Consider the following 26,335-nt stretch of genomic DNA (forward strand, 5'->3'; position numbering starts at 1 on the left):
ATTGTATAATTGTATAGCTCCGAACTTGAAGCATTTAAACATTTTCTTTAACTCTCCAAATTTGAAATCAAAACGTAAGCTAAGATAACCAAAATGATCAAAATTAAATATGCTCGGTCCCCGGCACAGCGGGAAGAATGATTTATCCAGAGAATGAGTACTACTGAAAGTCAAACCCGAATGCAATCGTACTCCGAACGTGAAGATAAAGATGAAATTTGCTCGTATTTTTAACAAATAAATTTAATATATACATAAATAAAATATAATCTGTGTACAATTTAGATGTATGTGATGTGTGTCTGAATTACTTTAATGAATTTTATGACATATTAAAAACCCAAAAACCAACTAAATGAAGCAAACATTTCCAAGTCAAGTCTGTTCAAATTTTTGAGAATTACTCAATTTGAATACTCGTAATTTTGATTATCGAAAGACATATACATACCTACATATTATGAGTGCATATTGGTAGAACTCAACTGCATTCAGTTTTATTTACAGCCAAAATTTGTACACTGCATATTTATATGCTTACTTCTGATGAATTTCAAGGACATTTTTAAAAACCAAAGTCTCATACAAATGTATGTATTTTTATTGCATATTAAATTAGTACAAAACAAAAATAGATATCTAAATGCATTACATCTACGAAATATCGATGTTAAATTATCCGAAAAAAAGATACGATAGCCACCATTTGATATCTGGAGAGTAGACGAAAGCTTCCAAAAGAAAAACACTCGAAAAACTAAATCTAGAACCAAAGCAAAACTATTTTTACATCTGCAGAAGCCCTTTCACTGAGTACTCTAAAACACTGAACAGTCACTAACTAAGTAATGCCTGTGTATGTATGTATATGCTCCGTTATATATGTACATTTACTTAAGCTGTAGTACTATGCCATGCCTAGAGGCCACCCCGAATGTAATCTGTAATTTATTGAGCCAAGCCAAACCGACAAACAACACACAAAAAAATACAAAATCATACAATCGGACTTCGGCATATACTCGTACGTACCACACACACAAATGTGCATACTCGTAATACCCGAAAGTAAATAAAAATATATCTAAATACTAAAACCAAACAGAGTCCCCACAACGGACCGTGTTTATCTATCTATGGAATGCACGCCCACCGGTGTGTGGGTGTGTAGAATGTGTCCTGGGTGTGTACAGATACAACAACTACTCGAAGCGGAGGCTCTTTGCATAGCTGAATCTTCGGTAGGTATTTTCAGATGATTTATGATACGAGTATGTTTGTGATACTTTCTACAAATGGAGGTATTCCAAAGCAGCTGATCATAAATGTACAACTCGTAGTAAGGAATATCGAATATCCGAGCAGAAAATATAGATACAATACGAAATAGATAGACAGATAAAATGAGAGAGCGAGTCATCCTCATCAGTCGGGGCTCGTTATCATTGATTGCGTTGACAAATTAACATTGATGCGTCCGTTAGTGTTAGATAATCTTATCGAGAATTTGCAGACAATTAGATAGACGTGTCCAGGCATCGCCTGCCTGTCGCTGCCAGTCGCTGCCAGTCATCCGTCGACATAGCCATCCCATCCATCGAGTCAGTCCATCGTCCATCTGCCATGTTCGCATTGAATTCAATCAGCAGCACTGTGAGCCCCTGGGGGCTGGACCCGCAGCATGAGATGCCGTTCCACAGCGATGAGTGCATCTTCCAGAGGAGCATGCCATCGGTGGTGAACTTCGTGCTGTACGGCCTAGTGGTCCCCACGCTCTCCATCTTCGGCCTGTGTACGAACTTCATCAACGCGGTGGTGTTCATGCGGCCCAAGATGACGCCCTCGGCCTTCACCTATCTGGCGGCACTCTCTTGGATGGACTGCGTCTCCTGTCTGCTCATCACGCTAACGGCGCTGTCGCGCAGCTACTTCTACTACAGCCCCGCCTGGATCACCTACGACTACCGGTGGCAAACGCCGCTGTTCGGCATCAGCACAGGAGCCGCCAACCTGATTCTGGCCTGTCTCAGCCTGGATCGGTTCACCTATTTGGCCAGCTTCAGGAGGAACAGTGGGCCACCGAAGTTCTGTCGCCGCAAGGTGGCTCGCTATATGATCGCCGTCGTGATTGCCGTCTCTGTTATTGCCAATATACCATACTTTTTCGTCTTCTATGTGGATCAGGACGGAACCTGTCATGTGCAAGAGTTCTACTACTCCACGTGAGTTTTTTGAGAAGCTGGATTGATGGGTCAACTTTCTACACGGAATACTTCTCTATTCTTTCTGCAGATTTTATAAGGTGCACAACTGGTTCAGCTTCACCCTGTTGGCCCTGCTGCCAGCCGTATTCCTGCTGATCGGAAACACAGCCATCATTATTGCCTTTCGACGGTGGACAAAGCAGAGTCGCCTTTGCCAGTCCACTGCCAACAATGGCGACACTCGCACCACCATCAAACGATACCAGGTACAGTAGCCGACAAAACTATGCCCTTGGAGAAGGCTTTTCCTACGATGTTCATTTTTAATATCAATATATTCTCGCAGCACCAGATGAAGCTGACGGTGAGCATTGTGATTGTGATAACGCTCTACATGATCGGTGAGCTTCCGGCGCACATGACGTCGCGAAAGAGTTCGCTCAATCTACTCTTCGGGGGCGACACCAACAAAGTGGATGAGTCGGTGATGGAGAAGGTGGAGGTGATCTGCATCACGCTCAATGCCCTGCAACTGTCCCTGAACATTGTCGTGTACGCCGTGATCAATCCCTCCTTTATGCCAGAGTTCTTTCTCTGCCTCAAGGGCACCTCAGATGTGTGCATGGGTATCTGTTGCTTCCGTGCCATTGGGCGGAGCTGGCGCCGATGTCGGACCCGACGCCAACAGCAACCCACGGCCGAGGAGTGCGTGGTCAGCAGTGTGGCGCCCCATCATTTGCCGGCGGACGAGGCGATGCAGTGTGGCTGCGCGAGCTGGGCCAGCGACTCCGATTGTCAGAACGATGCTCACTGTAGAACAGCTGTGGGCACCTTTACGCTAGTGAAGGATTCCCAAGAGGAACAACATTCCCACTCCCATGGACATCCAGAGCCAGAGGTGTTCACCACCAGATCAAGCTCCTGCCTGCACGCGAAAGACTCGGCCACAAACGATGATTCGATCTTCAGCTCTAGCTTTATTATAATCACTTAGTAAACGATCAATCAATAAACATTACTTAAGTTATATCAGCATGGTATTGTAACGATCCAGGAGACGTTGCCAGATCTTGTTGGTGTAGCGTCGTGCTTTGGCTTGGTCTCCATCGAACACTTTGTAGTACGGATCCCCCGGGAGTATTTTATGTATGACGATGTGCATCATATCCTTCTTTTCATCCTCCTTCCTGTGCAGTGGACGCACCATCACAAGTTTCGTAGTGTTTCTTGCCACTGTGGTGTTTCTTGCAACAGTTGTGTTATCTTGCGATTGAACGTGGAAAAGACAGACGCCAAGCACCATCCAAAAGCCGACGAAATGAAGAAACATTCTAGCACCAGAAGCGAAGTGTCTCCGACAATGTCTGAACTCAAACTGATCAACCATTGCAGTAGCAGATCATCCAACTGAGCAAATAGAATGTCGAGGAAAAAGTTACACCCCCATGAAACATGAAACAGATGTGAGAACCGGTTACCAACAAACACAAGTGACGCCTCGCTTACGAAGAACTTGTGGGATCTGAAGATGTCCCACTTTTATTGAAATTTCATTTGGTGAATAAATAGATGGCCACTATTAGGCCATAGAGACCCAAGACCTCGGCAAATATCAGTATCAAAATGAGACCCACAAACAGCTTCGGCTGCTGTGCAGCTGCACGAACACCAGCATCGCCCACAACGCCGATGGCAAAGCCAGCCGCCATTCCTGAGAGACCCACAGCCAGACCGGCGCCAAGATTGAGGAATCCCTTGTAGGTGGGGTACATCTTTATCAACGAACCGATCAACAGTACCGAGACGACCAGTCCATAGATGGCTATAATGCCAGCCATTACCACGGGAATGATGGACTTCATTATCAGCTCCGGATGCTTGACCGCCATCGATGAGATGCCAATGGCCGACTTGGCAGTCCCATAGGCAGCTCCCAGCGTGGAGAAGGCAATGGCTGATACGGCTCCCATGATACAGAAGAAGAAGGCATACTGCGGCTGATCAATCGTTGCCTCAGGGTCTATGTGATGTGCCCTTAGCCCGGACATTATTGGTACCGAGTAAAATAAAGATTTTAAACTAGAGAATAATGCAAGTTAGGCAATTTATTGTTTTGGAAAAGTTATGAAGTTTGGATCAAACAATGGGTTTCGATTTATTTTCAAAATCCCTTTTTTCCAATGTTAACAGTCTTAACGATAGTGGGAAACTCATGGTTAACTTAATCATACGGATAGCACACATATATGTGCCTAAACTACACTTCTAACATAATTATAGTTGAGTAAACTAATTATTCAGTTTGGTGTATAATACAAGACAACCGCGTTCTACTATCCCTACTTACCCTGCAGTTTAGACGGAAAGTCCATGAAGAACTGATGTCGATCTGCATTACGCTCAATGCCCTGCAACTGTCCCTGAACATTCTCGTGTATGTCGTAACCAAGGGCACCTCCGATGTGTGCATCCATTGCAAGAGCACATCATCCAGTTGAGCTAATAGTTTGTAGAAGAAAAAGTTCCCAACAAACACAAGTGAGATGTCCCACTTTTATTGAAATTTCATTTGGTGAATAAATAGATGGCCACTATCAGGCCATAGAGACCCAAGACCTCGGCAAATATCAGTATCAAAATAAGACCCACAAAGAGCTTCGGCTGCTGTGCAGCTGCACGAACACCAGCATCGCCCACAACGCCAATGGCAAAGCCAGCCGCCATTCCTGAGAGACCCACAGCCAGACCGGCGCCAAGATTGAGGAATCCCTTGTAGGTGGGGTACATCTTTATCAACGAACCGGTCAACAGTACCGAGACGACCAGTCCATAGATGGCTATAATCCCAGCCATTACCACGGGAATGATGGACTTCATTATCAGCTCCGGATGCTTGACCGCCATAGATGAGATGCCAATGGCCGACTTGGCAGTCCCATAGGCAGCTCCCAGCGTGGAGAAGGCAATGGCTGATACGGCTCCCATAATACAGAAGAAGAAGGCATACTGCGGCTGATCAAGCGTTGCCTCAGGGTCTATGCGATGTGCCTTTAGACTGGACATAATTGGTATCTAGTCAAAGGTTTAAGATTAGAGAGTAAAGCAAGTTCAACAATTTATTCGTTTTGGAAAGGTTATGAAGTTTAGATCAAAGACTGTACTTGGATTTATATTAAAAACATTTTATTTTCCAATGTTAACAGTCTTAACGATAGTGGGAAACTCATGGTTAACGTAATCATAGGGAGAGCCGACATAGCTGTGGCCGTAAAAGATCCTTCCAACATAATCATAGTAAACTAATTATTCAGTTTGGTGTATAATACAAGACACAGAGGCGCGTTCTTCCCCTATTTACCCTGCAGCTTAGACAGAAAGTCCATGAGGAACTGATGTCGGGTACGCAGCTCGATGAAATTGCGATGCTTAAGCTTGGCACGCATCCGCCTAATGAGCTGCTCCCGATCACGTGCCCCCATTTTCATTTCGGTGAGAATGACCTTGTCTTCTTCGCGCGTCCACGGCGATGACTTGGTTAATCTGTAGGGTGGTGATGCAGGTTTTGATGTGCTGGCGGCCACTGAGGCTGGAGAGCCAGCGGACGCGTCCTCAGCGGTTGTGAAGTTTGCCAGACTGGCTACCACATCCAGTTTGCAGTCCTCGTCGCTGTCAAACTGTGTCGTGATTATGTGCTGGGGGGTATTGCCAGCACTCACACGGAGCGGCTCCAGCTCCTCCTCTTCGGACTGTCCCAAATCCATTTTGACGGGGCTAAAAGGCTGCGGGGAGATGGACATGGCCAGGCTTCCGCCACTGTCCGACAGGAACTCCCGTTCATCCTGGTTGTCGGGCTCCACTTTGGGCACAGAGAGTGTTGCTATTGGCTTCTGCTTGGCCAGGGCAATCACGCGGATACCAGCTTTGTTATCCGTGGCATCGCGGGCACTTTCCTGGTCGATCAAGGTGCGCAAACGTTTGGCACACTCAATGGCTGGCGAGGGTGGCGCCCGAGACTCATGGATTACCACCATTGGCGGAACATTGTAGCGGGGCTTAGGCTGCGACTGGTTCTGAGGAGAGCGTACCTTCTTTGTGGGCGATTTTCGTTTGTCCAGGTGTGGGGACAGGCCCGACAACGGACTCAATCCAGAGCTATTCGCCTGTTTGCGTGGCGACATTTCGCCAAAGTTGATGGCCGTTTTCCTGGCATTCGGATGATGGCCCTGAGAATGGTTGGCATTGGGCGTACTGGTCGCCCCAAAGTTTTGATTGCTATAGAGGCTGGCATTCAGGCGCACGGCATGAGCTTTCAGTGTCACATCGTCGCACATCTCGATAGAGGAGCTACTGTTCTGCTCGTCGCCAGTTGTGTCAATGATCAGGCCACGACTTGCATCATCTTCTTCACTCCGGTCAGCCGCATCGTCACTGTCCACCGACGTTGCCAGGCTCAGCAGCTTCTCGCCGTGTTCCCGAATGCCATGGACACAGGTCAGGGCATCGGCAGAATCGGCTGGCAAATCGTACAATTGCTCGTTGTAGATGCTGGCAGCCATGAAGGAGAGTTTTGCGGGTAGCAGGATTTTGGAGCCATAGAACATACGTCCATTGATGTACTTCAATCTGCATGCTGCTGGAGGCTTCGGATGCGTCACAGGGTCCGCGTAATCGTGAACAGTCTCTGTATACTCGCCGGTTGTGTTGTGCTGCAGCTCGTTCAGATTAAACGTTTCCACAGGGGGCATCATTCTGTACAAATTAATAAAATATGTATTGACTAGTTGCATTTCAGGCATCAGCGTATCAATCAGTTTGTTCTCTTACCGTTTCGGGGGCTTGCCCTGAGGGAATTGCCGCACAAACCAATCGCACAGAAACTGATTGCCCTTGAGCAAGGGCATAATCTTATTTTCCACCTTCTTCATGCTCACACTGGGCAGCTCGGCCAGCTCGCTGAGGCATGCATAGATCTTTCTTATCTGGGCGGGCTGCTTGCAGAAATATATATTCAGTTTGTTAATAAAATTGCTGGCATTGCTGATCATAAAGTGCTGGAAGAATTTTCCCAATTCAGCAGCCTCCGCAGGTAGCAGAAAGTTGAGGAATACCTCTGCCAATTCGGGATAATCTGGCAAGAGTAGATTTTCCACTTTCTGTAAGGTTAACCACAAGTTGTAATCTTTTTCACAAAGGAGGGGCAATATTATATTTCTTATGATTACCAGATATAAATCGGACACTTTGTCATGCTGGGGATCAAAGTTCTGCAGCAATTTATTGAATTTCTTGCAATCCTCCACCCGGTCCGCATTCAGCAAGGCCTCCTCCACTTTGTCATAGAAATTGTAGGCAAAAACTGTATAAAGATAAATGAATGAATACAATGTTTTATCCATCCACTTGACCATTTGATCTTACTGGCATCGTTGCGGTTTTGTTCTTCGGATCCATCCGGCTGCAGCATGTGCCGGAGAAGTTCCTCCTGTCGGTTGGCCTTGCGAATGCGAGCAGTTTCATGATCGTCTCGTGATCGTTTTTGCTGCGTCGAAGTCGAGGGTTGCACCTTGTTGTTGCACAGCATTTTCAAGTCACCGAGCATCAGTGTGTACAGTTCGAGGGCCAGAAAGTGTCTGTGGACGATCTGTACAGGCTCACAGGCCTTGTACCTTTCGGTTTCCTTCCGCAGGTAGGACGCGTAGGAGGTGATTAGGCGATGGCAGCGCTTCTGCAGTTTATAGCGCAAGCGTTTGCGCAAACTGTGGTAGCGACTCTGTGGCGGGGATAGGCTGGAGGGACGTGGCTTATTGCGCGACTTAATCCTTGGCTTAAATATTTGATAGCGCGCCCTTTTGCAGTTACTGCCTGTCCTTGTAAATGAGTTCCTTTCGTTGCCTATCGGGGAAGCAAGCAACAGATCCCGCTGCGTAGTTTCTGCCTCTTCTGAGTTTTCAGACTCGTTTATATTCAGAGAATTCGTCAACACATCCACCGTGTAGTTGATGGCAGGAGGTGCATCTTCGCCCAAGGGAGGAGGCGGTGAAGGCAGAGCCAGCACACGACTGCATTCGGCGCTGGTGTGTAGCGAACGATTAATGTTCACCACATTGTCGGCCAAGTTTCCCTGCTGGAAGGGAACGGAGACACCAGCTCCGCGTATGTCCGTATCTGTTCCGCCGCCAAACACATAGTTAACATTGATGGTCAGCAAGGATGATTGACGTCCCTTCTTTTTAGCTGCGGATTTTCGCTTCGTTTGCGACTTGCTTGGTGGCTCTATGAGTGCTGAAACAGTGGCACCCCCGTCTGGGATGGCAGCCTCGCCTAGACTCTCGGGCAATTGCAAATCTTCACCGATTGCCTCCCGCACAAATTCAATATACGATGCACTGGCTACAGCAGAAGCCTTGGCTGGCTTTACAGTGCGCCTGGCACGTTTCCTTTCCCAAGTTTTCTGCAAAATATTCAACAATTCAGGCGACTATAGAAAATTTTCCGCAATTTATAAACATTCAGTGATGAGAGAAACAAAGGTAAGCAGCTATCGATAGCCGCGCAGCCAACAGGCGCACTTTCACTTGCAATCGGTAGTTGCCGATAGTATTTCCATTGCCTATCGCACTTTTGACTGCTGGCAAGAATGTGAGGCGAAACCATATTTTTTGTTATTAATTAAAATTACCAATTATGGCGAGGAAATTGTCTAATTTAAACATTTCCATTTCAGTCTGATCGTGCCACAAAATTGAGTACGGATTCCATTAGCGACGATCGGCACTGGCAGCTGTTCACCGTACACACAAAAACTGACCACGTCACAGGGAAATCTGCATTCCAACATGAGCAAAGTAACCTTTAAAATCACGCTAACCTCGGACCCAAAGCTGCCTTTCAAGGTGCTCAGTGTACCGGAGGGAACCCCATTCACGGCCGTGCTCAAATTCGCATCGGAGGAGTTCAAAGTGCCCGCAGAGACGAGCGCAATCATCACCGATGATGGTATTGGCATCAGCCCCCAGCAGACGGCCGGAAACGTATTCCTGAAACATGGCTCCGAACTGCGTCTCATACCCAGAGATCGTGTAGGACATTAGCTAGTTCAACGTATTTCCCGCTTGAGATTTTCCCCCCCAATTAAATATAATATGAAGAAATCCTCACCTGCATGTAGTATTGCCAGGCACTGGGCAGTTGCTGGTAGCGTTCACGAGGCGTCAGCACTTGACCTCCTTCGAAGCCCAGCAGGATGTGGTTGATGGGCGGTGCCCGCTCGTGATCGAAGTAATACTTGACAGGATTATACTGATCCATCTCGCGCAGCTCGTTAACCTTGAAGAAAATTCGTTTGCCCGACTTCCCATGAAGCCTATCCTTGGCCATACGCCTGCAGGCAATGCGCACAGGATCGGAGCTTTTGCGCAGAGGTCTCTTGGAATTCCTGATGTCAGTCATATGCTTCTCCAGGCCCATGGCTATCAGTTGGTACTCGGACGGAGCGTAGGCGCTTATGTGCTGTATGCGCGGCTTAAAGGCCATGCGAGGCATATATTGCGGATACATGAATACTCGACTGTCCAGCATGAGATCCATTATCCTAGGAGCGAGGCGAGGCACCTGCCGCGTTCGGCCATCTCTAAAGGCGAAAGTAAAGACGTTTTACGTTAGTCAGGAAACTCGTATGATAATAGCCCTTGGTACTCACGTCAAGTCCGTCTCTTTGTTGATAAAGTCCATCATCTTTTTGTTCTCCACCTGGAAGTCATCGCTACTGAGATCGTGCTCCCACTGTCGGACCAGCTCGACGGCTTCCTTCAGGTTCCAGCAATTGAAGCTGGCGTCTGTGGCAGCCCTCTGATGAAGATTCTCCAGCATTTCCTTGGGCTTCTTGGCCATGGAATAGAGTGTGGGATGCGAGTAGGTTTGCAGGTAGCTCTGGGTAAGCAGTTGAGTGTGTATACGCAGCTGCTGTTGCAGCGTATCGTGCTGATACTTGGTGAATCCCTTGCCACTGACAGTGGGAGAGGCTGGTTGGATGTTTCGCAGGTTTTCGAACTGTTCATCGTACTCCGCGAAGACGTGCTTGCGAACCGAGATGTACTCCCACGTGAAATTTGTATCGTAGGGCTTCATATAACGATCCTTGCTGTATTTGGATGATGTAGGCGGTTCCGACTGCTCTGAGGCAGCGTAGTCTAGGAAGGGATCTGGCTCAGGAGGATTGTAAAGGGGTGGACCATTTGCAATAACCTTCGCCATCTGGAAGCAATTGGGTTGACCATCCAACGGAACGGCAATCAGCTCTGGGGGCTCATTCGCATCCGCCTCCTGCGGCACAGCAACGGGAACGGGCATTAACATGGCCATATTATTCTCCATACAAGGTGTGGGTATTACACTCGGCTGAAACGAATCCACTACTGGCTGGTGGGCCATAATGGCTGGCTGCTCATCAAAATCGATATGCCGGGATACCTGATCAATGGGGTCAATCGTAATAGCGCTATCCAGGAATTTCTGTGGGGTTTCCAGTTCAACGGATTCGAATGATACTCCCTCCTGAAGGAGGCCGGCAAATAGTTCTGAGACCAAGTCAGTGAGCTCCTTCTTCGATATATTAACATCACGTAGCTCCTCGGCGTTTTCATACTCCGAATCAATATGGTCAGCAGCCACATACTCCGGATCTGCTATGAGATCGTCGTCATCACCTAGAAAGTTATTATCTGCGACAAAAGGAAGAATTAGTACGTCGAACAGGAGATTAACTAAACTCTTCACTCACTCAAAGGCTTTGTAAAATCGTTAAGGAACTGCATCCAGTCGGCATCAGTAGCCGTCATTTCGGGCTCGAATGTATCACTTGGCTCCAAGTCAGGCGGCACAAATCCAGACTGCAAGTCTTCGATAGTAGTCTCCTGCAGACAAAGTTTGGAACGCGTCCGCGTGGCAATACGAAGGTCTTCATTGCCAGCAATATTTTTGTCAAGCGGCACCTTGAAGCATCCATCGTCTGAGAGCTTGACAGGCGACTCTTCAGTGTTAGTGAGCGGAGTATTTGGTGTGCAGGGATTGGAGTCCAAGTCAGAGGCAGTGGTGTTTGGATCGTCGTCAGACTACAAAACAAAGACAAAATAATAGTGAAGGTGTTATATAAATGCATTTCTGCCCACCTCGTGGAAGTCGTCTTCCTTGAAGGTATACTCCTCATCCTCTTCGTCGGAGTGAAAATCGTCGCGTATCAGCGCCTCTATTCCGTTGGCGTCGGCCGGTGCATCGTTCAGGGAAGGCAGACTGATGCTTGGAGTGCAATTCAGCTCTCTCGCCTTCGCACGGGTGAGCTTGGCCACCGACGGAGTATCTGTGATGATGATGGCACCACGTTTTTGCTGCTCTGCCGACTCCAGCTTCTCCCTGGCCATCTCGTCCTCCGCCTTCAAGGTGACTAATGCGAGCACATGATCGTTGCGAACCACACTGCGCACCACCTTGTGCATATCTTCGCTGCTAATGGAATTGTCGCGAGCCACCTTCCGCAGCCGGCGATCTATTTCCTTGGCATCATCGTCCACCTGAGAGTCGAGACTGTTTCGGTCAATGCGGCGCCGCTTTCGCGTTCGCTTCGGCGTTGAGCTGGTGCTGCTGGCACCGTCCGACTTTTTGGCACTGTTGGGCATTGCTTCGAGACATTTATATTCTTTACATTTATATTTCAGCAAAAAAGATTAACTTAAAAACAAAAATGCCACCAGTGTGTCCACAAAATGCCGCCACCAAAATTAGTTGATGGGGCTCTTTCGATAGCCAACTATCGCTTAGAATACGCACAATGGCAGTGTGTACTCTCTGTACTATCGATTGCCATTTCATCGAAAATTGTTGTGGAATTGTCCAGTTGCCGGGTGTTTCCAAGGCTAAATATTTTATGCACAAAAAATTTACTGCTGCTGCCGACGCCAGGACCTTCTCAACCGTGAGTGCTCTTTGAATAGGTAGCCGAACGCTGCGCAAAGCGTGGAGATCCAAATTGAATGTTATTTGATTGTGTCATACGCGGGTAAGCTCTGAACTTAGTGCGAATCACATGCCCCATGACTCCACCCTTTGCAGGCATACGAAATGATGGAAAAGGTAACAAAGCTGGCGCTTACCAGTCGCGTCATGGTGCTGGTGGTCCAACTGCTGGCAAACTTTGCCACGCCCGACCATAAGCCCGACGTGTTCCGCATGCCGCAATCGGAAGGCCCCAAGAAGAATGGACCGTTTCCTTGGCTCGACGAACTGGTCCTACAGAGCTTGTCGGGCCTACGGCACTGGGATGGCGAGTACTTCCTGCACATAGCCAGCAATTTGTACACCTATGAGAACACCCTGGCGTTCTATCCTCTGTATCCCGTCGTTGTGCGTCACGTGGCACAGGCGTGCCAGCATTTGGGAATACCATTGTCCCGAGACGCGCTCATCTTGCTTGTGGCAGTGGCCCTCAATGTTTTCATTTTCTGCAAGACGGCCAACGTACTATACAAGCTGACCCAACGGATGTTCAACGACCACAACAAGAGCTGGAACGCGGCTTTGATTTTCTGCTTCAATCCGGCGTCGATATTCTTTAGTGCCGCCTACTCGGAGACCTTCTTTGCCTTCGCCAGCTTCTCCCTTATGCTGGAGTGCATGAGATCTGAAAAGGACTTTCGGACTTTTCGGCTGGGAGCTGCCTTGACTGGATGCTTTGTCTGCCGCTCCAATGGACTCCTAACCCTGGGATTTCCCTTGTATTTTCTTGCTCGCCACATTCTGCTCTCTACAGGCTCGGTCCAGCGCTGCTGGCAGCTCTTCAAAATGGGCCTGGCAATGCTTGTTGCTCTTGGAATCCTCCACACATACTACTTCTACATCTACCGACTGTACTGCTTGCCAGATGTTAAGGTGCAGCATGCCCAGCACGTCGTGGACTATGCCAAGGAGAGGAGCTACTTGATATCTGGCCAGGCATCGGTTGGATCGCCCTGGTGCGGATACACCCTGCCGTTCCCCTACACGTATGTCCAATCGCACTACTGGGATGTGGGATTTCTGCGCTATTACAAGTGGAAACAGCTTCCCAACTTTCTGTTGGCACTTCCCATGCTGCTCTTCATGCATTGGCACTGCTACGACTACATCAGGAAGCTCGTGGCCAACACATGGTCGAAGATCAGCCCGTCCGAGTACCAAGGCATCCTTAAGGAGCACATCTCTTTCCCATTCGTTCTACACGCCGCTGTGCTCACCCTCGTCTGCACGTTGTACGTTCACATTCAAGTTTCCACCCGACTCTTGGCCTCGGCTACGCCCGTGTTCTATTGGTTTGCCGCCGATTACATGCCCAACACATTCCAGCTCTCTTTCCGCTCCAAGGCGGGGGTACTGTTCATATGGTGCCTCACATACAGCCTGGTGGGAACTGTTCTCTTCAGCAACAACTACCCATGGACGTAAGGTGGATAAGATGATAAGGAGCACGAGCGCTGGCTGCCAAAGAGACTGTACATCCGAAAGGATTAAATTTGTAGCATGTAAATATTATTCATAATGTTGACCGCAAAATTGAATTAAATTTTTGAACTACGACTAATCGATATCAGCTCATGCCAGCCACACATCACTATGTAATGCCTATCGATTTCTAAATCAGCTGTTGGGGTGAAGAGCAAAAACAAAGTAAAACAAAGCAAAAATTGTTTATCTGCACGATACGAGGAAATAAAAAAAGCAATAAATGGATGGGCTGCACCTACATAAGATAAGCGACTTGCGCTCTCCAGAAAGTCAGGGCAAGGACGCCACAAGCAGCAACATGGAGCAGCTTTCGGGTGTTATGATAATCATAATTATCAGTGGAGGTGTGCTCACATCCTTGATGCTATTTATCTTTGCAAAGCGACAGATAATGCGGTTCCAGCTGCGTGGACGTCGCGGCCCTCATGTTCCAGTGGGCAACGACGCCAAGAAGGTGCTGCGTCGGGAGATCGAACGGCGACTGGACTGCATCCAGAAGATAGCGCAGGAGCCAAAGCTGCTCTGGACCGACGGCGACAAGTACATAGTGCCGCCGGAGCAGGAGGAGCCTCTTCCGCCTTATTACTACAGAATGAAGGCTGTGGACGACGTGAAGCTGCTGGAATCTGAGATCGCCCGGGCCGATGGCAGCTCACGGCACGCCCACGAGAGCCTTCGTGCCTTTCTCCTTACCACGCTGTCGATCCCACTTACCGGTGCGGGTCAACGCATGATTCACCAGTACTGCGACATGTACGAGCACGCTCGCCACGATCCCAACGAGTTTGGCAAGGACGAATACGAGGCATATCACCATTTGTTGCTGAAGCTCTTGGAAGCGTACGTAAACACTGCTCCCGTCTGGCTAGATTTATAATGAAACACTCTTTTAGATCCAAGCAGCTGAAGAATTACAACTCTAGGAAGGCCTCACCGGCCCGCACTCCACGCAAGCAAACCAAAATGCACTCTCTACTGGATCCGGCTCGCCTGCGTCCTCCCACATCCTTAGACAATGTGCAACCGAGCAGTGAGCTGACTTCAGGCCAGCATGCCAAGGTGAACATGACACTCGGCTTGCAGGGCGTCCCTATCGACGGCATCGCGGAGCTGGCCACCAATCCTCTGCATTTGCAGGCCCCAGCCGAAAGGGATCTCATTATACGCAGCAGAATCAAGACTCCCACACTGGACGACATCATTGTGGAAGCGGACCACCATCAGAGCAGCGATGGTACTGCCGTGGACGGGGCGGAGAACGAAATAAGAAGCATCTCCGCTATGCAATTCCAAAGGAATGCCAGTAATGTCTAAGCCATCGCCCAAAGAACACTCATAATAAGTATATCCCTATAGAAACAAGCAAAACCCGCTTTGGTTCTTCCAATAAAATATGCAATTATTTTAAAGGCCATTTCCATAACAAAATAAAACTATTTAAATATAATCTTTTCAGTTAAATGGAAACCTACTTCTTCTTGCAGGGATCCTTGTCTTTCTCGGCGCACTTTTTCTTCTGCTCCTCCTCTGCGCACTTCTTCTTCAGCTCCTCCTCTGCGCACTTGTCAGCCAGTTGGGTGTAAACAATGAGATCGAAGAGACGACACGAATAGCCCGTCTCATTGTCATACCAGGCAATCAGCTTGACAAAGTTATCGTTGAGAGCAATGCAGGCCTTGGCATCGAAGACGGATGCAAAGCGCGAACCGTTGAAGTCGGAGGAGACGACCTCCTCCTCCACGTAGCCAAGGATCCCTTTCATGTCACCCTCGGCTGCTGACTTGACGGCCTTTTTGATATCATCCAGCTTAGCGGGCTTGTGCAGGCGACAGGTCAGATCCACCACAGAGACATTTGGGGTGGGCACACGGAATGCCATGCCCGTGAGCTTCCCGTTCAGAGCGGGAATCACTTTGGCCACTGCCTTGGCAGCGCCCGTGGATGCGGGTATGATGTTGCACATGCCACTGCGGCCATCGCGCCAAGCCTTGTTGCTCGGCCCATCGATGATCTTCTGGGTGGCCGTGGCGGCATGCACCGTGGTCATCAGACCCTCAACAATTTGGAACCTGTCGTTCACCACCTTGGCCAGCGGGGCCAGGCAGTTGGTGGTGCATGAAGCGTTCGATATGATCTTCATGTCCGGCTTATACTTGTGCAGGTTCACGCCGCACACGAACATCGGTGCATCGGACGAGGGGGCAGAGATGACCACCTTCTCTGCGCCACCATCCAAATGGACCTGGCACGCCTTCAGGGTGGTAAAGCGGCCCGAGCAGTCCACAACGGTTTTCACGCCCAGATCCCCCCACTTGAGCTTCTTGGGATCGGACTCCTTCAGCAGCTTGATCTTCTTCCCGTCGACCACTATTGTGTTGCCTTCCAGGGAGATCTTCTTGTTGAATATGCCATGCGTGGTGTCGTAACGCAGCATATAGGCCAGGTACTTGGGGTCCATTGAGGGGTCATTGATAGCCAGCACTTTCGCCTCCTTGCGCATCAGACAGTTGCGAAGAAACACGCGACCGATGCGTCCAAAGCCATTGATTCCGAGTGCAGACATCTTTGGATTCTCGCGTTATTAACAGGTATAATTTCAAAAATTGCGTTTCTTCTAAAATTTATTATTTCGAGTGCTCGCTGCGAATGAAAGGAAATTCTGAAACAATGACAAAGGTACAAACAAAAAGACAAACAGGTTCAAACGGGTGACTTTTCAGTCTCGGTTCACTGAAGCAGTCGAGTAGATCGTACGAGGAATTTATGGTTCCCAAATGGAATGTTTTACCTTTGATTGGTTGTTCCCCCACAGCTGAGCATGGCTCCGTATGAATGGATACATGAGTGCCATGAATATTCGTCGGAGTGCAGTGTAACGGTACTCAGAATACCCGTTAGTCATGCGAATAGGTCATCAAAGCAAATCTCAACCAGTGGCAGGTTTAAAAAACAGATATCGCACTTTTATTATTTGCATCTTTTGCATGTATGATTTTCCTTGATAATGATGCACTTGATTTTTATCATAATTGTAAAAAATCGTTTCTTCACAGCAATGGCATGTACTCTACGGATACTGGGTGTATTACGCACCAGAGTATAAATCAATCGAATTCGTCCAGCTGCCAGAGCTTCTCACAACAATTCAAATTCGACCTTTACACTGGGAGGAGCAGGAGGAGGTGAAACTGAAGACCGACCCGGCCCAGTTGTTGCCCACAGGCACTGGGAGTCCGATTCAAGGGTCATTACTCACCTTTGTGTGGAACGCCACTTCTTATCCCCCCTCCCATCCCAGGCGGCCCACCCACACACCTTTTTCCTGCATATCAGATGACGTGGGCCAAAGTACCGAAATTTCAATTCCAGAAACCTCCCCACCTGACTGTCCTCTCCCCGCAGTTTGGTCATGACTTTGCTGGAAATGTTCCGAATTGTACTTTTATTCCGTTTCGCTTTTAGTGGAGTCACCATTACCCATGCCACCCTGATGCACACCCCTTGCCACACATGCCGGGGAAAATGGTCTTCAATTTAGCCTATGACAACTTAACTTTGTTGAATATTTATGATGCTTCGGCAGCAGGTGGGTCCGACAACATGTTGCAACATGTGGCGGTGGCAACATGCGACCGCCCACGTACTGGGAGAGCGAGAGTGTCTCTCTTTTGTGGCCCGGAAACCAACCAGAGTTCTCTCTCTCTCCGGGGGCTGTGGTGGGTTCTTGGAGTGTTGGGTTGTGTTGCAAGTGCAAAAATTGGGGCCGTTGATGATTACGAAATTGTTGCAGTAATCGCAGCACCAGCGCATCCCAAGTCCTGCAACAAATAAAGGTGTCCCACCTCGGATTTAATGCCTAAAATATCCTATACGACTATATGGTATGTACATACATATATTCTTCGAATCCAAACAAATCCAACTTAATACGAGTATTATGACCTGCCGCAGAGCTCTGGCTCCAACGTGGTCATGGGAAAATCACTTAAAGGGTCTTAGTCCCGGTCGAGAGGTTGCAGGGCAGGACGACTTTGTTGCTTTTCCTGCTTACTGTCTCATTTTCATTCAGTTTCATTTTAGTAGTTGTTGTTTTTTCCTGCTTGAAATTTATGCGAAAAACTTTCAAATTTGAAACTTGGCTGCTGCCGAGTGTCGCCTCTGAGAAATGACAGGGACAGGGCACAGAGCATCAGCAACGGCAACCACAGTGGTGGTAAAAAATGTTTCCATTAAAATATCGTTGAAAAAAGGAGCTTAAGCTGGAGCTTAAACCTGTGCTTAAAATTGAGCAAAATTTAAATATTTGCCTTGCGGTAATAGAAATAATAATATTTCATTATTTTTTTTTAGTGTTAATTAGGCTTACAATTTCGATAAAACATTCCATGTATATTTATGGAAATATTTTAATTTAATTTTAAAATACCATCAATGAAGCTCGTGTGCTATTTTTAGTAATTTGTTTCTGCAGCCATAATGAACTACAATACATATATGTACATTTGTACATAAAGTTAAACAGAAAAAAACACAACACAACTGCAGCCAAAGAAATAAAGCAAAAACTCATCTGCACTAACAAGCGACTGATTGCATTCAATTGCTTGCGACAGAGCTGTAGAGCTTTAACGGTACAAGAGGCTGCATTCTCTCACTCTACTCACTCTCTCTTTGTCCGTCTCTCAACTTTTGATAAACTTTTTGCTTGAGTTGTTCTCGCTAAGCTCGATTTACGCTGTCCGCAGATATGGTGCTATTACCGTTGGATAAAACAAGTTCATGCATGACCATGCGTGTTCGTTTGTGTCTCCTACAAGCATCCTTAATCTTAATCACAGTTCTTCAACTGCCAACAAGCATTAGGCGAAACTGTGCCGTTTTCTACATACTCGTACATGGAACTCCTAGTCGACCAACGGTAAATGTCCCTCCAGGGTCTCCTTAACATTTTGGCCCCCGGCAAAGCTGTTCTAAGGTCAGCTCTGTGGCAGCAGTATTTAAGCCGAGATGAACATTAAAGTGTGCCGCAGGCCACACCGAATGGAACAACAAATCGTTTGCGAAATGTTGCGGAAGTGCCGATTGTTTTTGTCTTGTCCCAGGCGCAAACAAGCAGCGAAGGACAAACTGCCGCCATAATTTCCACAGCTGTCAGTGCGATGCGCGGCAGCTTAGCACCGCACCCACTTTCAGCCAGAAGCCGGCTTTTCCCACCCACCGATAATCGTATTGAGCTTATAAATTTTCCATAAGCTCCTGCAGAGCAACGGCTCTGGGGCGGAATAGGTCTGGGCATGGGTGCAGCAATGTTGTTTGACTGCTTAGCGATTATCCTGGGGATCAATATTCTGCTACCAGCTCCGAGTTCCCAGCTGCAGGAGCCCTGCATCGTAGCTCCTGCACAGCACAGGGCGCAAGAAGAATGGAGCAGCAGGCAGCAGCATATCATTCGAGTAGCTCGTTAGCCAAGAAACAGGCAAGGAATCTCGACTACAAATTGAATTGTCAAACACAAGTGGGCTCTGCCGTTGGAGCTGCTGCAAAATTTCGGGGGAACAAAGCCGGTCCCGAACAAAGGAACAGCCTGCTGCTCTCCATTCAAGCTGACAGCTAATTGTGCGCTCAAGTGGCTTAAAGGGACGTGCCAGGCAAGGGTTCTGTGTCCTGCTCGTACTTGTTTCTGCCAGAAGTTGGAATTAAATCAAAAAGCCAATGCGGCAGATGCAAATCAGATTTGTTTGGTACTCTCCTTTCTTTTCCTTTTTTGCTGTGCAATTTTTGGCAGGGCATGAAAGTAAGTATCTCCAGCCAAAAATCAATGGGAGCAGCACACCCACCCATCCATAAACACCCACCCAATGACACTGTTTGACTATGTCGGAGTTCAGAGAATGTCATCCTATTCAACGGTTTTGCTTGGGAATATAATTCAATTTGAATGATGGCGGATGTGGAATGGCAATTTCCTCATATACATATATGCTATAAGTATTTCTCGGTGTGTTTGTGTTTCTGTGGCATTGAAACTTGTGAAAAACTTTCCTGGCAGCTTTGAAAATTAGTTGGCGATAAATAAACTGCACCGACGAGTATTTGAATGCACAGTAATACGGCCAAAGCTATCTATGCCTGAGATTTTCCTTAGATAAATCTAACTTTACAGTTTGTCCCAGTGTCGAGCGCTCGAAGCGCAATGAAAGCGTGGTTTTTTCTATGGAGTAAATATGTAATTTGTAGCTTGTAGTATGAAAGGAACTCTCCACCGAAACAAGGACATTTAAGCTACTCCCACACAATTGCAGAGTCCTACAGTTCCCTCGGCTTTACACCAGCACCCACATTCGCTTTCGGTTGCACCCCCTTTTGTGCTTCACTTTTCACATAAATTCCCATCTTTCAGAGTTTCTTCTCGGAACACTCCACGCGGTGGTCGCTCACTTTTGACTAATTGAGCGACTGACCAGTGAGGAATTGCCTGAAATTGAAATTCAATGGAATAACAATTAATTGAGTGTTGGTTCGGGCAGGTGCAGTAATTACGTTGATATATGTCTGTCTGCACAGCCTGTGGACTCGATAAATAAAACAGCATTACGTATACGCCAGGGATAGCGACAGAAACAGCGACAATATGTGTGTACTGTACTCCTACATACGTCCCATAGTACACTGATAGGGCAGCGAGTCAAATGCCATGAAATTTCATTACCTTCAAGAGCAGCAAATAGCATAAAAGTTAAGCTGCAAGCTAAACCAATTACATTTGCCCCGCGACTGCCACAGAGACCAGGGACGAGCTAGGGAGCTAGGGAAACAGGGAGCGGCAGCGGCAGAGGCCCCAACGACCACCACTAGAGAATGCTAGTGGACAAAAACGAGGAACGAGAATATCAACAGTACAACGAAAAACAAGAAATCCCCTCTTTCTTAGGGGAAGCATTAGATGCCCTTGCAGACAGATCTTGACTGGACATACATATATGTATGATATCTGTACAATGAAGCTACATCTTTGACTTGCTTAGAGTCTTCTTTTGAATGGCTTTCGCAGCACGAAACATCGATTGTTCTTTTATGACAAAACTATCAAAACCAAGAAAGGTCTCAAAGGATATCTGCCTCATAACTAAAGGTATTAACGGATGAATGCTGCTAGGGCTATTCTAGATGTTGAAAGATCTCTAGAGTCCAAACAGTCACAGACCGCTATCCAAAATCGCAATACCCTGTCGGCAGAGATATACAAAATATGTACAGGGCCAGGCAGTGGAGAGCAAAGGGGAACAATAGTGAAACCAAGCCGCGGGCGAGGGGACTGGGCAGGCAGCAACTGGTGCTCTGTAAGGTAGGAGGAGAGCAGCGTGAGCAACGGAAGGAGCTTCAGCGGGGACATTAAAGAGATTTATTTATATCTGGCAACAGTGTGTGCCGAGTGTTGCCGAAGCGAATAAAGTCACGGAACGAAGATGAACAGAGGGCAAGGGCAAGGCAATGGAGTACGGCAGAACAATTCCTTCACTTGTCAGCTAAGAAACTCCTTCCCCTTTCCCACTCCGACTGTAAAAAACTCATTTTTTATTTAAATATTATGCAAAAAAACAAAAATAAGGGAGCAGGAGGGACAGTGAAATACCGCTTGCTGTTCATTTTTTTGGGAGTAAAATAAACTTTTGCGTCAAAGTTCGAGCCTCACTTTTTTATGATGATGATGAGGCCCGACAAGTTAAATTTCTTTTCTGTCTGTCTGCCAGTGCCCCAGCCCCAGCCCCAGCTACAGCCCCAGCCCCAGCCGGTGGCCCCAAGGATGTTAGGTGTCAGTCCGCAGACATTCGTTGTCATTCCGACAGTGTTCTCGGCCACGTTCCCATCGGAATCGGAGGGCAGGCAAATGTACAAGTTCCAATTGAAAGGGAGGCAAGTCCCATTTGAACGGGGAGGTAGGCACATTTGGCAAAATAACTTAGGAAAACTTGAACAACACAATGAAAGTCAAGTGGTTGACTGCTGGGGGAGTCGTGGTATGGAAAAGTGCCATTGGATTAGTTCTTTGGTGCGTCTCCTCGAAGAAATCTTTTTAAAATAGCAGGTTGCTTACTTCGTTAATGGATCTTTTCGATTATTGTCAGTCATTCACATCAGTACGTTTCATTTCGATCACCATCCGATCATTTCCAATAATTTCTTTCCTTTTTTGCAAAGCTCCTGGGAAACAACAGGAACTTAGGGAAGTATAAAGAAGCCCATCCCTGCCATATCCTTCTTATGCTCTCCATTTCTCATTTGAAGAGGGTAGGTACATACATATATGACAGAAATGACCAAAAAAAACCTTATTTTATGACATTTTGCACTCTGGACGAGGGAACGCTATCATTGTCACGACCCATCATCTTGTTTTTGAATAAATAATTGTTCATAAGCACGTGCACACGACTGTGCTGTCCTCGTCCTGCACAGACACCTCACTGCCCCACTGCACTCCGCTTCGTCATGCATCATGCCTTCCAAAAACATGCAAAGCAGAGAGAAAGAGGAGAAAGAAGTGGGTGGTGGGTTGTGGGTTGTGAGGCATGGGTTTGCGTGACCAAAGTCTAAGAGGTGATAAATAACTTCAAAATGCAGACATCAGTGGCCTGAATGGGAGCGAGGGGACTTCTCCCCTAAACAAAGTTGCCCCGACAGCGACGAAAGGTTATGAAGTTGGCCTAGAACCTACTTCTAATGGACTGACAATTGGCCAAGTTAGCACGGTTAACGAGTCTTTGGTCTGGCCCTTACTTAGTGCCAGATGAATGGAATGTAATTTTCTGATTGTGCCCCACAGCATCTGCACGACCTTGCCATGTGCCATGTGGCATGTGATACGTTTGTATGAGTGTGTATCCTTGGACCGTCCCAGAGATGCATACATATATGATATATCCATGCAGGCATGTTGGATAGGGAATGCAATAAAAGAACGTCATATGCAGTAGAATCAGATATTTTTGTTTGTTTTCAGCTTTCGCCCGACTATTGTCCTTGTCCTTGGCTAAAAATAAACATAAATGCAAATGTAAATGTAAATATGCTGAGGGTAAGCCAAGACAACACAGATCTACAACAATTCCAGAAAAAAAACAAAAGCTACAAAAGTGCTTGTAAAACAATTTGAAAATAGCTAGAGGCAAGAACATAGACAAGAGCTTAAACAAGTGAGAGAGATAAAGGGGAAGAGAGAGAGAGAGAGACCCTCAGACGAGACTTAAGCAAATTAACTGCAAATACGAAGGATAATAGCATTCCTTGAGGCTCTCTCTTAGTCCCTTACACGTTCCTCTGGTGTCTGGGGGAAAGCTTTCTGATTCGGTTTGCTAGATCAACTGCTACCCACGTAATCCCCAATTAATGTACAGCCCTTCAACCAAAGTTGAGTTGACAACTTAATTGCCCTGTAATGACTGTACTTGACAGCGTGCGGGTGGGGCTGAGAATATGAATTCTAATGTCCAGACGTACCATACTGTGTAATTACCCATGCTAATGGCTATCGAGTGGCTGGAGGAGATTCAATGGGGCTACAATTGAACCGGAATTGTACCAAAAAATAGGTGATTTCGTTGCTTTGAGTGGCAGAACTTAAGTCAAAATTCGTTAGTAAAATTATCTGAATAAAACCACAGTTAAGCAGATTAAAATTTAAGCTGAAAATTCACTATTAAAATTCAATGCGGATAAACGCTGTATTCAATCAAAACGGAATTTAATGGTATTCAGCAAACCATCACAATGAATTATTCAGATAAAGTTTAGTTGAAAAGTTCAACTGCAGTCCAACTAAAATTCCATTCCATGAAAATCAATGATACGGATTAAGTTGCAATGAAATGATAATAAAATGGGAATGTAATAAAGTTAAAGTGAAGTTAAGCCAAATTGGAATGGAAGTTTGAATGGGAGTTGCAGGAAAATCGAAACGAAACGTTTGATAATCCACAGTAGGGCATGGGAAACAATTAGATTTGAGAGATATGTACTTTCCTCACGCCAATTAAAATCTTCCACTCCATTAGGCAATTTAAAATTCAACGAACTGACAGCCCGCATTACGCTTAATGGAAACCATTTCCAATGCACAGGATACATGCTTGTCGAAGATACATTTTTGTATTTGCAGCAGCGCACGCCCTTGTGTGCACCAGTGTGTGTGTGTGTCATCAGCACTAACCGCGCAGATCTGGCACATTTCAAACGATATTTATTATATAAATTTTCATAAATTATTTTGCCAACATTTTAAGCCAAATTAAAAGTTGTCAGAGAGCTGTTTAGAATTTCGAGAGATTTTCATTTGAAATGAGCTTTGATCCACAATTAAAATGCTTCTGGAAGTACTTGGAAAATGTAATTAAAAATAATCTAAGCCAGGGAAAATAGTCCGGCTAAATGCGTGGAGTGGGGTATTTTTAGCAAAAACAACGCAACTTTCCACAAAGATTTCCTGGCTGCTGCTTTCGACTTAAATATCCAGTTTGCTCATGTAAATGAAAGCTAAAAGCAGCAAAAATTTTCCATAATCCTCGAACAGGAATCCCGGGCAGACTCTGTTGCGGAAATACAAACAATGGACAGTGAGAGCTGGCGCCTGTCCGTGCATATTTTATGAGTCCTACAAGTGGCCGCAAGGGCAGTGGGGCAGCAGGGAGTGGCCACCCCTAAGCTTTTAATTGGCTATTGAAAAGGGAGGCGAAGTTTTCCCATTTCTGTTCCCTATTCCCCAGGGGGGAAAACCCTGGGAAACAATATAGAAATTCATCTGCCAGCGACGGCGCGAAATCGTTTCCTCCATAAAGTGCTCAATAAACTAGTAAATGAGATATGCCGCATAGCCATCCATCTTTCTATCCCAAATATCCCATCCATTTATCCACACCCACCTTCCGTTTCGAAATTGAGTTCTTTTGGTGTATTTGTTGTGTGTTGGCTATTCTATTAAATACAAAATATAAAAACATTGGTACCCAATTCTCCCACTCTACGAAGCAGTCATTATTTTTGTTATTCCAACATACTTTAGAAATATAAACAATATTTTGTAAGCAATTTATGGTAGAATTAAAGAATAATGTCTTTACTGTATAGATTTTCGATTGGGAACACCCGGATACTCTCTAGATAAAGGAAGAACCTACTTTTGTCTTGGCTTTCTTTAGATTAGATTACCTTTTTCGGAACCCCATCTTGAGTGGTATGGGAATGTCACCAAGCATCGGTGGTTCAGTGGTAGAATGCTCGCCTGCCACGCGGGCGGCCCGGGTTCGATTCCCGGCCGATGCAGACATTGACTTTTTTGTTCAGTATTTCCAAACATATTTTCCGTATATTTTAAGTTGTTTTCACATACATATGCCCTCCCTTTTATTCATTGATTGGCCCCACAAACCTTTCCCAAAGTCCATACACCCTTAGGAAAAATTTGTCTCCCTTTTTGCTAAGGTTCTTAGCCCTTGTCGTGCACTTTACCGCCTTTTGTATATTCCTTTTATCGACCAAAGTTTATACAACCCTCACAAAAAGTGTCTGGTCGGTCCGTATTTCCATTAAACCAAATTAATATTATTAAAAACCATTTGTTTTTCTTGCTGTTGTTTAAATAATGAAAAAATATCCATCAGATTTTATGTTATGTTCTACACGAAAGCTAGATTACTCATACGCTCCGTCTGCCGCTGGCATAGAAAAAGAGAGAAGAGGAAAAGGGGAGAAGGGGAGAAGGAACGAGTGGGCGAGTGTCTGGAGGAAGTGGCACAAAATGTTGGCCTCCATTAAGTGGCAGTGTCCGAGGGGCGGGGTAAGATTGCTTTATCATTGCATTAATCATACGCCACGTTGCCTATTCAGCAGTTTTTTTTTTAACGCCCGTCGCGCAACGCTAGCCGCTCGCTTATAATTTTAATTTATGCCCTAAGCGCTGCGACAATGATGAAATGTATTCATTATTCAGTGCAAGAGAGGGTGACAAGAGGTTGGGGGGGAAAGGAAGAATAACAAAATATACAGAGTACTTTCAGCACAAACTTTGCACAAACCCATCGATTGCCGCGCAACTTCCAAATTATCGAAAAGTTTTTCGAAAAGAGGGCGCAAAAATGGAATAATTTGGCAAGGGTCTTCAAGATGCATTGGCAAAGTTCTCGCCCTGGTCTGGCTCTCGAACACTAACTAACTTACTGTCTGTAAATATTTGAGGAAGCATGTTGCGGCTGCCACATCCACAGCCACATCATCAGCATCATCATCAACATCACCAAGAGGAGCTGAAGCAGCAGCTGCAGGAGCAGGAGGAGGAACAGCATCAGAAGCATCTCTTCTTCGGCATTCCTCCAACGTTCGCCATTTCTTTGGCATAAATATTTAGAGCTCTGCATCCTGCCACACGTGATGATGGGGAGGGGGGCTGGAGGGTGTACTGGCGGTAAAATGTGCGGCACAGGAGACAGAAGCCAAGGTGGCGGCTAAATTACACTTTATGCGGATATTACGCATACGACGCGGTGTCAGCGCTTTAAGTTGCAAATTGCGCTGGATAAATACGTGCTAGAAAGCAGTTGCCACACCAC

General features: G+C 46.5%; 9 protein-coding genes and 1 non-coding gene across 10 annotated transcripts; 5 read left to right on the forward strand and 5 right to left on the reverse strand.

The window, feature by feature from the left end:
- The first annotated feature begins 1,433 nt into the window (after window positions 1-1,433).
- LOC4804184 (uncharacterized) lies at window positions 1,434-3,233 on the forward strand. The gene is made up of 3 exons (XM_001360750.4): window positions 1,434-2,222; window positions 2,293-2,470; window positions 2,551-3,233. The coding sequence occupies exons 1-3, from the start codon at window positions 1,624-1,626 to the stop codon at window positions 3,196-3,198; spliced, it is 1,425 nt and encodes a 474-aa protein (XP_001360787.3). The 5' UTR covers window positions 1,434-1,623; the 3' UTR covers window positions 3,199-3,233.
- On the reverse strand, window positions 3,162-3,619 carry LOC6898395 (uncharacterized). The gene has a single exon (XM_002138406.3). The coding sequence runs from the start codon at window positions 3,589-3,591 to the stop codon at window positions 3,229-3,231; it is 363 nt and encodes a 120-aa protein (XP_002138442.3). The 5' UTR covers window positions 3,592-3,619; the 3' UTR covers window positions 3,162-3,228.
- An 87-nt stretch (window positions 3,620-3,706) lies between these two features.
- LOC4804185 (V-type proton ATPase 16 kDa proteolipid subunit-like) lies at window positions 3,707-4,400 on the reverse strand. Its single transcript, XM_001360751.4, has one exon. It carries the CDS (start codon window positions 4,250-4,252, stop codon window positions 3,755-3,757), a length of 498 nt encoding a protein of 165 aa, XP_001360788.3. The 5' UTR covers window positions 4,253-4,400; the 3' UTR covers window positions 3,707-3,754.
- LOC117183165 (V-type proton ATPase 16 kDa proteolipid subunit-like) lies at window positions 3,718-5,297 on the reverse strand. Its single transcript, XM_033378097.1, has 2 exons — window positions 4,750-5,297; window positions 3,718-3,734 (listed from the first exon to the last, which is right to left on the reverse strand). The coding sequence occupies exon 1, from the start codon at window positions 5,265-5,267 to the stop codon at window positions 4,770-4,772; it is 498 nt and encodes a 165-aa protein (XP_033233988.1). The 5' UTR covers window positions 5,268-5,297; the 3' UTR covers window positions 3,718-3,734; window positions 4,750-4,769.
- A 68-nt stretch (window positions 5,298-5,365) lies between these two features.
- On the reverse strand, window positions 5,366-11,927 carry mute (muscle wasted). Its single transcript, XM_002138409.3, has 8 exons — window positions 11,372-11,927; window positions 10,984-11,314; window positions 9,904-10,924; window positions 9,363-9,834; window positions 7,623-8,655; window positions 7,427-7,560; window positions 7,029-7,357; window positions 5,366-6,953 (listed from the first exon to the last, which is right to left on the reverse strand). The coding sequence occupies exons 1-8, from the start codon at window positions 11,873-11,875 to the stop codon at window positions 5,555-5,557; spliced, it is 5,223 nt and encodes a 1,740-aa protein (XP_002138445.3). The 5' UTR covers window positions 11,876-11,927; the 3' UTR covers window positions 5,366-5,554.
- Ufm1 (Ubiquitin-fold modifier 1) lies at window positions 8,751-9,355 on the forward strand. The gene is made up of 2 exons (XM_002138408.3): window positions 8,751-8,843; window positions 8,929-9,355. Exon 2 carries the CDS (start codon window positions 9,041-9,043, stop codon window positions 9,293-9,295), a length of 255 nt encoding a protein of 84 aa, XP_002138444.1. The 5' UTR covers window positions 8,751-8,843; window positions 8,929-9,040; the 3' UTR covers window positions 9,296-9,355.
- A 117-nt stretch (window positions 11,928-12,044) lies between the features above and the next one.
- PIG-V (phosphatidylinositol glycan anchor biosynthesis class V) lies at window positions 12,045-13,816 on the forward strand. The gene is made up of 2 exons (XM_001360752.4): window positions 12,045-12,255; window positions 12,309-13,816. Exon 2 carries the CDS (start codon window positions 12,318-12,320, stop codon window positions 13,674-13,676), a length of 1,359 nt encoding a protein of 452 aa, XP_001360789.2. The 5' UTR covers window positions 12,045-12,255; window positions 12,309-12,317; the 3' UTR covers window positions 13,677-13,816.
- A 27-nt stretch (window positions 13,817-13,843) lies between these two features.
- On the forward strand, window positions 13,844-15,145 carry LOC4804188 (uncharacterized protein C1orf43 homolog). Its single transcript, XM_001360753.4, has 2 exons — window positions 13,844-14,576; window positions 14,630-15,145. The coding sequence occupies exons 1-2, from the start codon at window positions 13,957-13,959 to the stop codon at window positions 15,048-15,050; spliced, it is 1,041 nt and encodes a 346-aa protein (XP_001360790.2). The 5' UTR covers window positions 13,844-13,956; the 3' UTR covers window positions 15,051-15,145.
- On the reverse strand, window positions 15,115-16,426 carry LOC4804189 (glyceraldehyde-3-phosphate dehydrogenase). The gene has a single exon (XM_001360754.4). It carries the CDS (start codon window positions 16,297-16,299, stop codon window positions 15,205-15,207), a length of 1,095 nt encoding a protein of 364 aa, XP_001360791.2. The 5' UTR covers window positions 16,300-16,426; the 3' UTR covers window positions 15,115-15,204.
- Window positions 16,427-24,981: 8,555 nt separating this feature from the next.
- Window positions 24,982-25,052, forward strand: TRNAG-GCC (transfer RNA glycine (anticodon GCC)). The gene has a single exon. It is a non-coding gene; the product is annotated as a tRNA-Gly (tRNA).
- Window positions 25,053-26,335: the final 1,283 nt, after the last annotated feature.

This window comes from Drosophila pseudoobscura, chromosome 3 (genome assembly GCF_009870125.1).
Source record: "Drosophila pseudoobscura strain MV-25-SWS-2005 chromosome 3, UCI_Dpse_MV25, whole genome shotgun sequence".
Classification (NCBI taxonomy): domain Eukaryota; kingdom Metazoa; phylum Arthropoda; class Insecta; order Diptera; family Drosophilidae; genus Drosophila; species Drosophila pseudoobscura.